This window comes from Lontra canadensis, unplaced genomic scaffold (genome assembly GCF_010015895.1).
Source record: "Lontra canadensis isolate GAN:19392208 unplaced genomic scaffold, GSC_riverotter_1.0 scaffold1, whole genome shotgun sequence".
Lineage (NCBI taxonomy): Eukaryota > Metazoa > Chordata > Mammalia > Carnivora > Mustelidae > Lontra > Lontra canadensis.
Genome location: NW_022630995.1, coordinates 110,514,292 through 110,532,241, shown reverse-complemented (window position 1 = coordinate 110,532,241; position 17,950 = coordinate 110,514,292). Strand labels below are relative to the sequence as shown.

Sequence of the window (17,950 nt, the reverse complement as noted above, 5' to 3'; positions counted from 1 at the left end):
TGCCAGGTACTGCTCGAAATCCCCTGACTACCCCCACCGAAACTCGGTAGCTCCATTGTTTCCCAGCACTGGCTTCAGCTCGCCTAAGCAAGCCCGCGCGCCAGACTCTTGCGTACCCTACTCCGCCCGTCTGGGGCAACCCTGCCGGGCCGGGGGCGTGGCCGGGAGCGGAGCGGGGGCGGAGGGGGGAGCGTGTCTCCGCCTAGGGGCGGGGTCGGGGAGTGCAAGGAGGCGGAAGTTCCCCGGGCGGTGGGGACGGCGCACGCACTCCGAATCACTTGTCAGCGCTAGTCGGAGGCGGAGGCAGCGCCGCAGCGCAGTAGAGGTGAGTGGCCGCCGGTCGGGGATGCGCTGCTCGTCTATCCCGAAGGGAGGAGCGGGGGAAGCGGTCTCCCTGCGCTCGGTGCGCGGAGGGAAGCCCAGCTGGGGAGCAGGAGGGGGCGCGCTTAGCGCGGGGACGGCTCCTCAGGTGCTTTCTGGAGCGGCGGAGGTGAGAGTGCCGCGTGGGAAGAGGAGCTCCCGGGAAAGGGCGGCGCGGGAGTGGGCGCAAGGCCAGAGGGCGAGCACTGGAAGTTCCTGGAGCTCGGGTCGGCCGGGACGAGTGTAGCGGAGGCAGGGTCGTGGAGCTCTGGCGCACCCCCGCAGCGACCCGCCGGCCAGCCAGCTACCGGGAGTCGCCGGGCGTCGCTGGGCACCTACTTTGGCGTCTGGGTACACCCACCTCCTGCAGGGGTGTAGGGAGCGAGACTAAACGGGAAAGGCGTGTTGCTGTTTTTTGTTTGCTTTCGCGCTGAGAAGTGTTTATTTCCTTCCAGCTACTTAAAATTGCGTACCTGTTTGGGCAAACAGCCGGGCGACCAGAAATAAAGCTTGTTTAAAAAAAATATCTGTCATAATCGCCAGATTTATTAATACTTGAGTACTTGTTGGGGCTTTTGTAAGACTGTGCGTTCAGTGCATTTGACAATAAGTGGAAAAAGGAGGGGCGTCTGGACCGGGCAGAGCTAGGAAAGAAAATTCGTGGCTACGTCGGCAGGGTAGGTCTAGGGTGTGATCGCCAGATCCTATCCCAAGTCCGCCTTCCTGATGGTGAGGACGTCGGACCTGCCAGCCACGGAAATAGCCCGCTCCGGAGCCTTATTTGGCAAACAGGGCTAGGCGTAAACCTCTGCTGGAAAATTTCTTGTCGACTGCTTTCATCATGTGCCTGTGGCTTTAGTTCCTTAGCTCTATCCCCATTATCTTTGAATTTGGGGAAAAAGAGAATCTAAAGATACTGCTCGTTAATTTCAGGCCCTTCTTGTCACTTTGAGTTCTCCTTTCCCCCTTCTCATTCACCGTAGAAGCAGGCATAGAAGCGTGGGAAATACCAAGCTTCCTTCTCAAATATTAAAGCGAAGACATTGTTTAGACTTTCCCTAAGAGAAAATCCCGAACTGTACGGGAAGGTCCAACATTATCTTCGTGTTTGAAAGCAGAATAGGCTGCTCACTATTTCCTCCCTGCTTAGTATTTTAGGAGGAGCTTGGGCACTAATAACCAGATGGGGGAGACCTGGAAAAAGCCAATAATAGTATTACCATTGCATAGGGATCAGAATGTTTTAAGGCAAATGAAGCTAACAGAGAGAATACTAGAAACGACACTGGTTCTGTAGTGTGGCTGTGACCTTGCCAGTAAATTTTTAATAAATGAAGTCAAGTTATGAAGGGAATTCCCAAGTAAAGGGAAGTTGTATGTACATGGTTTGATATATAAATTGCATACATTTTCTTGTAGGAAACAGTGGGTCCAGAGGAAGTTGAGCCTAACTTTCACATTGTTCTCTTGATACAAGTTAAAGATTAAAAAAGGAGGGGGCAGGCTTCCTGTGAAATATCTGTTGGCTTTACACTCTTCTAATTTGTATCATAAATGCCAACGTCAAAACAGTCTTTCTTTACTAGTTCTATGAAAATCTTTTATTACAGCGGGAAAGCAGTTGAATTATGTGTGACTCTTAATTATCTTATTATGTGTTGTCCATGTGTATCTAACAGTTTGACTTCTGGCATGGCCATTGGGTCTTTTTAGTGCGCTGTGTGTATTACATCAGTACTGAATGTGTATTAGCCATGCCTGTGGAAAGCTCATTTCATTTCTGGGTAGGTACTGTACAGATTTTTCACTGGTTTAATTTTTCTTTAAGGACCAGACTTGAAAGTTTTGCCTCATTTTCCCCTTATGAGAAGATGTAATCTGTTTGTTTTTAATATTCCCAGTGGTTCACATACCTACATGTGCCAATATTAATTTGGTGTAATGGGATCAAAGTTTTGAATGGTTAAAAAAATGGAAAAATATTTTAAGACAGGTAATACAAGGTGGTGATTTAGTCTAACAGCACAGATTTTCTAAGGAAGTGTGTCTTCAACAGTTTTTTTAAAAATGTGATTTAAAATTATTAAATTATACATCCACTATATTTTTAACATTTTAAAGGGCAAAATAATATTGTTTTTTAGTATTACATTTTAGAAAATATCCATTTCTCCCAATTTCGCCCACTACACATAACCATCATACCAACCAAACTCAAAGTCACACTTTTTAAAATCCTATAAAAGTAAAACCATGAGAGTCATTATGAGTGCACTTAGAGCAAAACAAAAAAGAGCACCGAAGTGCTGCTGCCTTTCTAAAGCTCCAGTTTCCTTTCATGCATTGACCTTCTATTTCTACCCCATTTAGTCAGTCTCATTCACTGTGTGGTTAATGCTCATTCTTTACTTTGCTTTATGTGATGTGTGTATAAAATAAGCAAGTTCTCACTGAAATATCACTGTGCTGCTAGAGTATTGCCTATCATTGTCTGTCTAAAGGAAAAGTAAATATTGCTCTAAGTGTTGAAAATACCATGTCCTTATAAGAGGAAATACAAATTGTCGTTTATGATTGGAGAGAATAGTTTTGTGCATTAAAAGTAAATGAAACAAGTTGGGATTGGGAGGGAGACAAACCATAAGTGACTCTTAATCTCACAAAACAAACTGAGGGTTGCTGGGGGGAGGGGGGTTAGGAGAGGGGGGGTGGGGTTATGGACATTGGGTAGGGTTTGTGCTATGGTGAGTGCTGTGAAGTGTGTAAACCTGGAGATTCACAGACCTGTACCCCTGGGGAAAAAAAATAAATGTCTATAAAAAATAAAATTAAAAAAAAATACAAAACATTAAAAAAAAACACTTTAAAGAATTTTGTATGTGGAAAGCATGAGTGAGAGTCTACAGATTTGCAGTCCTTTTCATATCGGAGAGTAGCTTTGAATTTAAGGACTCTTACAACTGCAGGCTAACGAATGCATGCGGTAGAGGGGAGGGGAAAATCATTTTGAATTAAACCTGAAATAAAATCTTATTTTTTCTCCTATGTGTAATGAAGTGTTGTAAAGTACTTTGAGTTAAAGTCTGTATGCAAGAAGCCACAAATTATACTGTTGCAAGTTATAGAACTGATCAAATGTCTAGAAATAGATTCTGATGCGGAATTTTTAGACCATGGAAGTTGGCATCAGTTTAGAAATTGTGTATTAGCTCATAGATTCCTATTCCTGAAAAGACTGTAATGAGAACTTAATGTAGATTTATCCTCAGTATCTTCTCATGCCCCTGAAACAAAATACTGAACATAATTTAGTTGAGTTTATATTAAGTACAATTAAATAGGTAATGGGGCTTCAAATAAACATTTTGTTAACCATCTAATTTTCTTTCACAGTTTCTTTCATTTTCTGAGATTGGACTTTGAGCTATCAGAGCCATGAGCAACTACAGTGTGTCCTTGGTTGGCCCAGCTCCTTGGGGTTTCCGGCTGCAAGGTGGCAAGGATTTCAACATGCCTCTGACAATCTCTAGTGTAAGCAAACTTCACAGATTTTATTACAGATGTTCATTCAATGCTTAGTCCTAGAAACTTCAGGGCTGAGTTGTTGAATTCTCTGGATAACCTGTACTCATTACAGTTGCTTATGGGATTTAATCTCGGAAAACTTAGTTATGTATAATAAAAGATGTGGAGGGGAGGTGATTTAGCAAGGATAATTGATTTCAGTTGAGCTTATTTTCAGTCTCCCCCATCTTATTAATAAGGAAATGGACAGTATTTAACTAGGGGGTAGACTTCAAATATTTGAACTGTCACTAATATGGGGAATCTTAACCTTAGTTTCTTTATATGTAATATTAGGAGTCTGCACAATGGGATTTTCATTGTTTCTTTCAGCTCCAGAAGCTGTTAATTAAAAACTGTTGATCAATATCAAATAAAATGACTGTTTTGGGTGTTATTTCCTCCACTCACTTTCTGGTGAAGGTGATAGTCAACAGTAGAATTGTCAGAGACTACTTAAATTTGAAGAGGGATTGAGGGCTTGGATCTCCTAGATAGTCAGCTTATAAATAATTGAGATTTTGTTGTTTACTACATTATTGATTTAGTTTGAATGTATTCTGTGTATACAATTTAAGGATATATTTTCATGATGATGATGGTGTTTTTTTGAGGCATGACATATGTCAAGCACCATTTTTGCTTGCTACTAATTGCTTGTATAATGTTCCAGAGGGCTTTTTTTCCATAGTCAAATAAATAGGAATATCCACTCCCCTTTTACTTATATGGTAGCATGTTATACACACTGCTCCATGTCTTTTTTTCTCAATAGTTTATCATGGAGAACTTTCCCTAAAGGTTTTTGTTTTTGTTTTAAACAACTATGTAGAATTCTCTTGTAGGGAAGTAACATACATTTAACCAGTCCCCTATGGAAAGGCATTTATATTGTTTCTAGTATTGTTATTTCAAAGAGTGCTGTGGTGGATACCATATATGCATAATTTTTTATGTGTATGTATAACACAGTTGACTCTTGAACAACACAGATTTGAACTGTGTAGATCCACTTACACAGGGATTTCTTTTCCAATAAATATATATACAATTCTGTAAATGTATTTTCTCTTCCTTCTGATTTTCATTTTTCTTTTTAAGATTGATTTTTTTATTTTAGAGAGAGTGAGAGAGAGAGAGAGCACAGGCAGGCTTGGGGAGGGGCAGAGGGAAAGGGAGAGAATCTCAAGCACACTCCCCACTGAGTGCGGATCCTGCTGCAGGGCTTGATCTCAAGACCCTAACATCATGACCTGAGCCAAATTCAAGGGTCAGATGCTTAACCAAACCACCCAAGCACTCCCTTATGATTTTCTTAATATTTTTTTTCTAGCTTACTGTATTATAAAAGTAAAGTATATATAACATGAAAATATGTGTTAATAGATTCTTTGTTATCGGTAAGGTTTTCAGTGAACAGTAGGCTATTAGTATAGTTAAATTTTGGAGGGAGTCAAAAGTTATATGTAGATTTTTGACTGTATGGTGCAGTCAGTGCCCCAACCCCATGCTGTTTAAGAGTCAACTGTTTATGTGTGTGTGTATACACACACATGTATATGGACACATATATATATATAATTTCGATAGGCTGTGTCAATTTATACTTTTGTGCAATGCACAAGAATACCTATTACTCCCCACCCCCAACAGCCTTGTGAGCAAACTTTTGGATTTTTGCCAAGTGTTTAAGTGCATCATCTCATTTAATTCTGTCAATCTGTGAAATAGTGGTACCGTACCCATTGTACAAAGCTGTGCTATGAGCTCGCATGGCTGGTGTGGAAGAGCTGGCTTTCAAGGATTTATGTTACGCTGCTTCCCTAATGATAAATTTTATCTATATATTGTTTCTTTAATTAGGTGGTTTCTCTAGTCAGGAGTTTTGGAGGCTGTTCTTTTAATTATATGTGTGTGTGTGTGTATACACATACACTGCTTCTTATAATATATATACACACAACTTGATTTTGAAAGATTAAGTTTGTAACATGTGAAAATAGCTAAAATACAGCTAATCCCAATTTACTAATGGAGTTTTCCTTGTTTCTTGTCTGTGGATTTTTTAAACAGTTTATTTTATTTTATTTTTTCAACAGTTAACTTTAATTTACCACCAATTTTTGTCTTGATTCCAGTTAATCAGATTTTACAAGGCAATACATATATGTAATCCAGCCTTTAAGTTTTAAGACTTCATGGTTGGATGAAATTTTAAATGGAAAGCATCCGTGTGAAAATGTGTCTTATGATTTATTACTGTTTGAGTAAGGCAATTTTTTTCTCTTCCTGAAGATCTCTTATGAGGAAAAGAATGATACCTTACTATTGTCTTGTTTTTATGTTCTGTTAACATTATTTATATTAAGTTTAAATATCTTACTTTATAAATAATGGACTATAGAAGTTATTGTTTAGTTTAAAATGCATCCAGTTTTGGTGGGGAAGAAGTCCAGAAACAAATTGACACCTAATGAAACAAACTAAATCATCACTGTGTGGTTTGGTAGTAGAGATGCAAATGTGATGTGTCAGTTTTGTGGTACCATGCCTTTAAAAGAGTTTTCTGTGCTTTAGTTTCCTGGCAGACAATTTGAGGCTTAGCTCCATGTTGTGATGCTGATAAAACAGAACACTGTGTACATACATATGTGCCCTCCCTTGGCACAGAAGAAATGCTTTCCTTGTGTAGACAGAGTGCTAATTAAAGGATTTTGAACATACTGATTAAAAGAGACTATGGTAACAAAGCTGCTGAGTTATTTCTGTTCTCTTACAAAAGTCTCTGCCATCTCCTGTGACCTTTTTGGGCCTTGTGCAGTGGGGCATGCAATTCATTCTGGACTGGAGAGGATGGGAAGGGGAGGGGAGAAGAGAAGGGAATGTTGGCTCAACTGTGCTGCTAGGCTGTTGGCTTTCATTGTAGTTACTTTTAACCCCTTGTGTGGTTCAGTTCAAACATGCCTATAACATTGCCTAATAAAGATGTGTGCCTAATAACTAATTTATATTGTTGTAATAAGATTAGTAATGTTACACCTCATCTTACTTAGTTCTCTAGTTATATTTATTCCGCCTTAATTATGTAAAATTATTGGGAGATATTTCTGTGGTCACTAAATTGTTTAATTAATTGTGTCAAAAAGTAATTAAAACTTGACAGCATGCCTTGAGACATTAATTTAGTGCTTCTCATATTAATGATAGGTATGAAATTCTTAGCAAGGTCGGGTACATTGTATTCTCTTAGCTCTTATTTTTTACAACAATAATATTATAATATTAAGAAGAAAAAATATTTTGAGACTTGCAATATCAAATGCCCTGTAATTATGGGTAACGTAGGAGTTATTTTTTTACTTAGAGTCTACTGGAATTGAAAAAAAAAAAAAATCACAAGTTTGTGCTTAGCTGGGAAGCTGCATATTTATGTTTAGAGTCCAAAAGCATACAGTTTTTCCTCTGTTCATTTGTTGCTATGTCCAGCTCCATAGGGCTATTTACATTCCCTTATAACATTGGAACCCTGTGATAGCAAATGTATTTGTGATAAGTAGACCATTGGCTGGGACCTGAACATTCTGTTTTCCTGAGATTTTGTTGTTATTAGCATGTGAATGTGCTGGGTGTGACTTTGTGTATTAAAGAATGCAAACTATACTTTTTTTTCTTGCCAACTATACAATATTTAATATTTCACATAGATTTTCCCATTATCTATAGTGTACAAGTTTTGCCTTCTTTTTTAGTAGGTGGGTTTCTAAGACAAGGTTGTCTTAGAAACTTTTAAAAGGATCCTCATATTACTGTGACTATATAATCACATGTCACTGTCTTCAGTTTCCTATTCTTAAAATGGAGTGCTGGCTACAACAGTTTGTAGGCTGTCTTTTTATGACCCTGTATTTATGGAATTGCCTTGAAGCCATGGAATGTGGGGATGGGTTTCTTTGTAGCAGTGTGGGTTATTGGTCTTTGCCAGTATATTTTATAAGAAGAAATAGGAGACTTCTTGCACAATTCAAGGCCATATTTTGGCAAGTTGATGTTCCTCACGATGGAATTACAGGAAGGATGATATATTTGTGAATAACATCTTTTAAGTATGGCATCTTAAGGTTGCAATACTCTGTTTTGTGTTTTCTGATTTATGATATTAGAGTTTTTTTCCTTAAATGTCAGTATTTGAATTTCCTGAAGATGAGCTCCCAATTCTCCATAAAACATCTACATTGTTTCTTTAGCAGATAAGAATGAGGTAAAATACTTTACTACAAATTAATATTAATACAAATAATGATTTTGATTCTCAAGAGTTAGGAGAGGATTAGTTGTTACCAATTCAGATAAGATTTTAGTTGGATTTAAAAAGCAAAGGAAATTTACTACTTTCTGGAGTATGGAGCTCGGCTTGGGAGTATAAGACAGAACGGAGAAAAGACAGCTGTGAAACATTTTGCCAAGAATTCATTTATTCAGCAGTTATAGGAATACTTCCTAGAAACCATTAAAGAAGGTATAAAATATTGGGGGGTAAAAAGGTTGGGGAGAAAAGAATTAAGTGCCGTACTAGACATTGTTATAAGACCTATCACAAGACAGTATTTGGTGAAATTACAAAGATACAGATAAGTGTTTCTCAGTTTCAGTGGGCTTTTATATTTGTGGGGTCGGCTTCCTCCAGGAGAAATTAATTGAAATGATCCTTGAAGGATGAAATTTTAATACCTCAAAGTCAACTGTGTTGGTTTCCAGTGGAAAGTGTTGGTTTCCAGTGGAAAGTGAAGATGAAGACTTTTCTTGCCATTGCTTGACTTTGAGCAAAGCTGTGAATATATTTGAGTGATTCTCCAGACAGGCCAGCTGCAGAGTTTCCCTCCTAGAGGAGGATAGAAAGAGACTTTCAGTCCTCTCAAGCTGAAATGGGAGAACCATCCTACCTTGAATAAATGGGCCCATTGTTAATTTTAAGCTGCTGAGTATTTTCTTTTACAGTCCCTTCCAACTACTCTGTCATTATGCCAAGTTGGAAAGTTAAGGATTTAGTTTGTATAACTACATAATGTATATTTCACATGTATGTTCATCTTCTGATTTTAAAATATTAATTACCTTTTTTGTGGGGCACAGAGACCTGCTTTTTTTTCTAAGTGGTGATTTTCTGTCATTGTGGTTACAAGGTAAAGAATCTCAAGATAATTCTGAAGATGTTTTTCTGGATTGTTATTTGTAAATAAATGAAAAATCTTATCAGTGTGTTTTGTTGTAAATTAGTAGTTCTAGAAAAGGGGAGCTTGATTTTTCAGATTTTAATGAATGTTGGGCATTTTGGAAAGTTATCTATTAAAATAAGAGGAATTTTAGTGTCTGTGGGCCTTCTGTATGTGACGGAGGAAATAATAGGGAGATTGGGTGATGTAAGAATAACACATTATTTTGCTTTATTTGTTTAGAGAGAGAGAAAGAGTATGCCTGTGTGGGGATGGGGGTAGGGTGTGGAAAGGGCAGAGGGAGAGAGAATCTTAAGCAGGCTCCATGCGCAGCCTGCTGTGGAGCCAGATGCTAGGGTTGATCTCATAACCCTGAGATCACAACCTAAGCCAAAATCAAGAGTTGGATGCTTATCGGACTGAGCCACCCAGGTGCTCCAAGAATAACATTTTAAACCCAAGTAAAGGATATTTTTACATAACTTGTTCACCTACTTAAAATTAGTATAATATCTACTCAAACTGAGAATATTGAAGACTGTGGACTTCAGTTATTTTTGACAACTTTCAGGAAGAGCTTTTCTTTATGATGGTTGTTGGTCAGGTTGCAGTGTGAATATACAGTTAACCAGTTGTCTTTGTCCAAAATATCCTCTTTGCAGTAGTTCCTACCCAGAGTCCCAGATACCATAAGATCAGTCATGGCCTTTTCTCCCAGTTATGACTGCACGGGGGAAAATATCTGATAGGAGTTAGTTCTTCTAGAAGCAAACATTGCTCTGGACGAAGAAGGTGTTGTTTCTTTGGTGTCTTGTAAGGGTTAATTCTGTTTCAGTTTTAGTAGGTGAGACTCTAGGCCTTTATTTAAATTTTGGGATACAGAAATATTGACTCTATAATATAAAATGTGACAGAATAAGACCCTAGCATGTGAAATACTAATACATGCATACATTTGCAAATAAAGGACATAAGGGAATGAAAAGAGCAATTAGCTTAAGCGGTTAAGGAGCAGTGACCATGGTGACCATTAACTTAGGTATTCTAGGTGCAGAGCCACTCCATAGCCCTGTTGGGAATTCAGGTTTGGTTTTTAAATTATGAAGTGGGAAAATCACTTTTTTTTTCACAGATAGTCTGTTAAGTGGGGTTTTTTTTTTGTTTTTGTTTTTTTGGGTTTTTTTTTTTTTTTTTTTTTGGTAATAAGATATTTATGAAAAGACACAGGAGACAGTATTGAATGAGTGTTTAAAGTTAGGTAGTTAGGTTTGGAAGATTTTTTTTTTTTTTAAGATTTTATTTATTTATTTGACAGACAGAGGGCACAGGTAGGCAGGGAGGCAGGCAGAGGGAGAGGGGGAGGCAGGCTCCCTGCTGAGCAGAGAGCCCGATGTGGGGCTCGATCCCAGGACCCTGAGATCATGACCTGAGTGGAAGGCACAGGCTTTAAGCCACTGAGCCGCCCAGGTGCCACTGGAAGAATTTTTTACAATATTGTGAAATCATATGTTCACTTCCCTGTCATTCCCCACCTTATTTTTTTTTCTTGTTTTATGTAAGTACAGTTATCTACCCTACTGTAAATAACTCTTTTTTTTTTTTTTTAAACATTTGATGTTGTGCCCATTTTGTGTGATGATTACTGGAACAAAGTCCATCAACCTCTTTGGCATTTAGTACTTGAAGCCAATCTAGATAGTTATAACATGGGACCCTGATAGGCCTACATGGAGGAGATTAAAATGGACTGGGAAAGTTAACAGGAAGGAATGGAAAGGAGCACATTAGATGGAAGGAGAAAAGAGGCGATTTTAAAAAGGCCACAGTGGGAGCACTTATTTACTGGGTCACATTTGTTATTCAGTCTTCTTAACTTTTCACCCTTCCCACTTTTAAAGTTTGGTTAATTTATACATCTTTTTAGGTAATACATTCATATAGTTTGAAATTCCAGAGGTACAACAGCATATAAAGGAGAGTCTCCTGTTGTCCTGCCTTTCATTTAGTTTTCCTGGAAGCAACCAGTTAGCAGTTTCTTGTGTATAATTTCAGAGATGATCTGTACAGTTACATGTCTATACATATATATATATCCTTATCACCCTCCTTTTCAACTCAAACAGCATCCTTAAAAACTATACTTTTTTGGGGCATTCTGTTTTCTTCACTTAACCCCAAATCAGTAAATACATCTTCATTCTTTTTGTGTAGCTGCATTGATTGGATTTATCATAGTTTATTCAACTGGTTTTACTGACACTGCAGTGTAATTTTTGCATTTATATATATGGCATATATATGAACGTATCTGTCAGATAAATTCCTAGAAATGGAATTGCTGAGTCAAAGGGGTAGATACATTTATAATTTTGATTGATATTGCCAACTATCTCTATAAGACACTCCTACCCACAGTATAAGAATACTGGTTTCCTCATACCTGTGCTAGCACACATTTCAACAGACTTTGATCTTTTCTGATCAGATGGGCCTATTTCCACTTTTCTACTTTTTATAGCTCTTAATCACAAGTAGTCTACCAAGGATTTTCTGTTTTTAAGTGGTTCATTATTTTTCATTTTGCATGAGAACATATGAAATAAAAATGTGCTGCTCTTCTATAAATGATACCATTAATTTCCAGGGATGACGTTCTTTGAATTTTTTCATAAGGAGTTTTGATTAATAGTTACCTTCTATCATTTATTTCCTAATTCTTTTTTAAAAAATGTGTTTCCTATTTTTAAGTGGATTTCCTCTCAGTGTTAACATATTACTTCCAGTTACATATGAAAGATTTTGTTTGTTTTTTGTTGAACAGTTTTTGGCATATTGCCTTGTCGTAGACTTTCTGAAAAATTTAAGCAAATCACATTTAATAGAGTCATGGTTGTTACTTTTGGAGTTTCTCCTGGAGCCTGATACATTGTGGGATTTCAAATCTTCTCTAGCTCACTTTAAATGATGTGACAAGGAGACCATTATGAGCTGTTCACTGTGGCCCTGGGACATAGTAAAATTCACCCCTAGAAAACTCACTGTTTTCATTATCAACCTTTTATTAGCCAGTGGAGCTTAACTGAAGTGTTACGTTTTCAATAACATAGTAAATCAGGCATTGTGAAGGCATACTAGCATGAGGCATAATGTATTTCTTCATTTTACCCTGGTTTGAGCAGCAGAGTATGTGTGTTGGTAACCTTGGTGACAAAAAGAGTAAGGATGCCAGGGATGTTTGTGTTTATGTGGTTAAAGGGGATGTGGAATTTCGCTTTCATGTGTTGCTGTAATTTTTTTTTTTTTAAGATTCTATTTATTTGAGAGAGCGCTAGCAGGGTCGAGAGGGAGAAGCAGGTTCCCCGCAAGAAGAGATCATGACCTGAGCCAAAGGCAGATGCCTAACAGACTGAGCCACCCAGGTGTCCCTTAAATTTTTAAATATGGGAAGTGGGGCGCCTAGCTGGCTCAGTTGGTGGAGCATGCAACTCTTGATGGGGTTTGGGGGTTTGAGCCACAAGTTGGGTGTAGAGATTACTTAAAAATAAAATATTTTTAAAAAAGATTTTATTTATTTATTTATGAGAGCGAGAGAGAGAGAGAGAGAGCACATGCGTGAGTATGGTTGGGGGGAGGACAGAGGGAGAAGCAGACTCCCTGCTGAGCAGGGAACTAGATGTGGGGCTCTGCCTCAGGACCCTGGGGTCATGACCTGAGCTGATGGCAGAAGCTTAACTAACTGAGCCACCCAGAAGGTTTTAAAACCTTAAAAAAAAATATGATGAGAAGAGTTTGGAACTTGCTAAGAATTTGCACCATTTGTTATTTGAATTCTATGATTTATTAAACATTTTTTTTTGTTCCAGGATCCAAAAATTGATTTAACAATGGCCATTGTTCTTCATAATTGTTTTGGGTAAATTTTGGTTTATTTTAAAATTTTATTATTTTATTTTAATGACATTAACTGTTGAATGCCATTTACCATTTGTTCTATCAGGGATTTAAGGGTTCTGATTTGGTTCTGTTGAGGATGCAATAATTAGCCTATGTATTTCATAAATGATTTCTGAGATTTTAACTTTTATAGATAGTAAAATTAAAAAATTTAGTAGCCAGAGGAGGTTGTAGATATGTTCTGAATGTATTTTTCTTCTTTTTTTTTTTTTTTTTAAGATTTTATTTATTTATTTATTTGACAGAGAGAGAGATCACAAGCAGGCAGAGAGGCAGGCAGAGAGAGAGGCAGAGAGAGAGGCAGAGAGAGAGGAGGAAGCAGGCTCCCTGCTGAGCAGAGAGCCCGATGCGGGGCTCGATCCCAGGACTTCGAGATCATGACCTGAGCCGAAGGCAGCGGCTTAACCCACTGAGCCACCCAGGCGCCCCTGTATTTTTCTTCTTGAGAAAAGGTAGTGGGGGATAAATGTCCTTTAGAAAACAAATGCTCTGTCCCTTAACTAGGAATCTTTAAAGATATTCTGGAGAAAGAAGTTCATACATATGTACAAGTATTATTACACATGTAATTTTCATGATTCTGGACATTTTCTTGACATATCTCTATGCTACTAACTTCTAAATCGTCTACAAATAGTTCTTCTGATCTTTTCATAGTAGGCATTTCTGTTTATATGAACCTCTCCATTCTGGAAGATTCTGGTTATTGGTATTCAATTCTCAGAGTGATAATTGATATTTTAGTAGACGCAGGTGTTTGCAAACTTTATCATTAGCTTATCCCCTTGTAGTTTGGTTCTTTATACTCAGGCTGGCAGTTTGCCGAGGTAGAAATTCTAAAATGCTGCATTTAACACATTACTGTCCTATTTAAGAACAGTTAAGGGCTTCCTGTTATCTCTTGAATTATTGCTTGACTCCTCTGCCTGGCATTCTGCTGCTGCATATAAATGGGTCCACTTAAAACAATTGAGCTTATGGTCCAAAATGCCCATTTTGAACCATAAAGTCCTTGGTCTCTTAAAATTTTTTGTGCTTACTGCCTTTGTTTCTTCTTACCTTTAATCCTCTAACCATCCTTCAAGGCACATTCATATACCAAGTGCTCTTTCAAATTTTTGACTACTCCAACTTGCTTGGGTCTCCTTTCTTTCCTATATTAAACAATAAAAATAATGATGTAAATAAGCTAACATTTATTGAGCTCTTGTTATTGTCTAGGCCCTGCTCTAATTGTTTTGCACATGTTCCATTATTTAATTCTCATTAACAATCCTCTGAGAAAGTATGATTTTAAAAGGAAGAAAAGTTAAATTACATGCCCAGAGTTAAACAGCCAGTAATTGATTAGGCTTAGGATTTGAAACCAGTCAAATTGAGTAGTAATAATGCTTTTAACTAGTATACTCGATTTTCTGGGAATAGATGACAGTTTTCACTCCTGACAATCAAGTTTCTGTATTTCTTCTTTTCTTTCTTTCTTTAAATATTTTAAGTAATGTCTGCACCCAACCTGGGGCTTGCCTTCACAACCCTGAGATCAAGAGTTGCATGTTCTATTGACAGCCAGCCAGCCACCCTTGTGTGTGTATACATGCTATAGAATAAAATACTTGTATAGATGGGAATAACTGAGATTATTAGGAAAAGATACGACTGGTTTCCAAAGCAATTATTAAAATCATCTAAGAGATTTTAAAAATGTAGACTCCGGGCCCTAGACAGTGAATTCAGGTTGTTAAGGGATTCTCACATGCTGTCTGGATGTTTCTCATTTACCATTGACATTCCATTTTGTACATAAATATTTGGGAACCATATATGACTTTGCTTTTTAAAAAAAATTTTTTTTATTATGGATCTTTTGCTGCTTAGATCATTTCAGCAAAAAGAAAAGGCTAAGTTACATGGGGATTGTCACTGACTAAATAATGTGACAGATCTACTTTTCCCCAACCACCAGGCTTTTCCCATTTTTCAGATTTCAGTCACTATAGGTCAAATCCTTTTTGTAAATAAGTGACAGTCAGTGTTTGGTTCTCTTTACAGTGTTTTAGGTATCTTTGTGACAAAGATTTAGAGGGCTGAAGTTGCCATACTACTTATAAAATTTTAATACTATAAAATTTAATAATGTTGAACTTATCAAAGACTTCTTCAGGAATCTTTGACTATACTTGGTTTTATTTTACACCTCATTACTAAACCAAATGGTAATATGTTTAAAAAGAACTAGATACAGGTTTTTTAATCCCATGAACCAGAGAACAGTACAAATTTTTGGTCCTCCTATTAGGTTTCACAGCAGTATAGTTAAGTACATTTATATAGGTCATATACTTTGTTAATGGTGAACTGCTCTCACCAGGGGGCGAAAAAACCTCTACAGCATGGGTGGGACGGGATCATGCTAGAATTCCCAGTTTGTGTTCAGTAGCTATTGGCTGATGATTTTGTAATGATAATAGAGGACAAATGGGAAGCTGGGTTGCACTCACAATCAAATTTCCTTAGATTTGTTTTAATAATGTACATGATTGATAGAATTAGCTGATGAAATATTTTGGCTTTCTTTGTTTTTAATTCTAGTCAGGGTTTACGTTTCTGGGAAATGTCCCAGAGGTTACATCATACAATAACCACCTGCCTCCCAAGGTCTTTCTCTGTGTCAGTCAGAATTTATTTTCTGTAAGTTTGACCCAGCGGTTCTGTTTCTGTCTTTTAGTTTCAGGTACAACAGAGGCTAACCCTTTCTTACTTAACAGCCTTTCAGATAAGTGATTGAGTAGTATTTCCCTTTGAGTCTGCTGGAAATTACGTAGGAAGCCATTTCTTCTAATGCTTCATGAGTTTGCCTCTCATTACAACCTTGGGCATATGCTTTTAAAAATTTTTAAATGTCTCTGTATGACTCTCAGAACTGAATATAACACCTAACACCTCAGATATATTAAGAACAATGCAAATTTACAATTATTAAGTCAGGAAACTGATTTTTGTGGGACTAGATGGTGCAGGGTTTAGACACTGCACTGGGCAGTGGGCTTGATGGAACTGTCACTTTTCTCTGTACTCCTTTGTACAGTTTGAAATTTTTACAATATGTGTATCTTTTGTTTAAAAAGAGAAAACTAAAGCTTGTCTATGCTTTGTAAATGTGCAAATTAAGGCTTGTCTGGACATATATGGAAGTTAGGTGAGCCTAAGAGGGGCAAGTGTTTATGTATGGGTGTGTGCTCTTTGCATGAAAGATCAAGAAACCTCATGGGTAGGAATTCAGGAAACATAATTGAGTGTATTCAAGCATAGTCCCTGGAGATTTTATTATTACTTTTGATTGTTATCTTTTATGAGACATGGGTAGATTCTTGGTAGAGCAGGGTATATCCTCTTGGTATCATCTTCTGGCACTGCCCTTCTTCTGAATGACTTGTGCCAGAGCCCTGAGACAACAAGGTGTGAGTCAGCACATATTTATTGATCTCTTACTGTGTACTGGCCCTTGGGTATATTGGGTCATTCTCTATTTTCTGACATAAAGGCATATGGAGAATGATATGAAATATATGAAGGAGTTTAGAAGTAGGAGAGGACGTATATATAATCAGATCTAGGAAGAGAGCACAGAATGTGCATTGACCATATAGCCTGTGTCAGGATAGCAGGGAACCTCTAGACTAAGATCTGTAGAATCCATGGAGAAGATGCAAAAGTGGCAATGGCAGGCAGAATTTATGATATCTACCTCTGGGCATGGAGTCATTTGTTCATTTTCATTATTGAGCACCTAAGGTGTGCTCAGTATTGGCCTAGGTACTGAAAATACAGAGATAAGCAAAACAAAGTCCTTTGTGTTTTGGACCTTATATCCTAGTAAATGGGACTGATAGTTCAAATATATAAATAAATAAGCAGTGTAATTTTAATAAGGTAATGTGTTAGGGAGTAATTGGGAGAAGAGGACGAGTGTCTGGTGGTAAGGTCTTCACCTTTAAATTGGGTGGTCAAGAAAAGCCCTTATGACTGAGAAGGCAGCATTGATTTAAGACTTAAGAAACCAGGGGCTCCTGGGTGTCTGGGTGGGTTAAGCCTCTGCTTTTGGCTCAGGTCGTGATCTTAGGGTCCTGGCATTGAGCCTCGCATCCCATTGCATCCATCGTGCTCTCTGCTCAGCAGGGAGCCTGCTTCTCCCTCTCTCTGCCTGCCTCTCTGTCTACTTGTGATTTCTCTCTCTGCCTTGAGACAGGAAAGAGCGTGGTGCGTTCAAGGAATAGAAAGGTGGTCAGTGTGCAACAATGCTGTGAGCAAGGAGGAAAACAGAGTGGGATAAGGTAGGTCTAGTGTCAGAATGAGAGACGAGGTTCACAGTACTGAGGAGGGTAACATTGGGAATAATCATGGGGCAACTCCTGGGGAGTTAAGAGGGATTCTGATTCCTTTGTATTGAGCTGATTGATTAGAGTGTCGGTTACTATTACTGTGATCTTACCATATCTACAAACTGGTGTGTTTTGTAAATTGGTTTTGGTCAAAGTTTCTGGGAAAGAATTCAAAACAGTTTTTGAGCAAAGGAGTAACTAACCGTCCAAAGTGGCTATTTGGAAGTAAAATATTCATTTTAATATATGTTTGTTTTGAAAGTTATTTGTAGTTACAAAATATATGTTATTTTTTCATTGTTATTTGCACTCTGATTACATTTTTTTGTGTGTTTTGTGTTCTTTCAAATTTTCTTTGTAACTCTTAAGAAGCAGCTTGTTGCCCAGATGGCTTCTGTTTTCATTTCCTTGTGATGTTATGACCTCTTCTACTTTAATAAAGAAGTGTTGCATACACACTGAGGACTTGTTTACAAATTATGT

At 37.8% G+C, this 17,950-nt stretch overlaps 1 protein-coding gene across 11 annotated transcripts in view; it reads left to right on the top strand.

Moving 5' to 3' along the window:
* The first annotated feature begins 254 nt into the window (after positions 1-254).
* The window catches only part of PDLIM5 (PDZ and LIM domain 5), a 208,762-nt gene continuing 191,066 nt past the window's right edge, over positions 255-17,950 (top strand). For 7 of the 11 annotated variants that reach the window (XM_032861445.1, XM_032861436.1, XM_032861427.1 and 4 more), the window contains exons 1-2: positions 255-325; positions 3,754-3,891. In XM_032861445.1, the coding sequence (XP_032717336.1) occupies positions 3,796-3,891 (96 nt within the window). In that variant the 5' untranslated portion in view covers positions 255-325; positions 3,754-3,795. Of the gene's footprint in view, positions 326-375; positions 491-1,416; positions 1,439-3,753; positions 3,892-17,950 lie in introns of those variants that run through there. The other 4 variants (XM_032861465.1, XM_032861455.1, XM_032861416.1 and 1 more) reach the window with 4 other exon arrangements.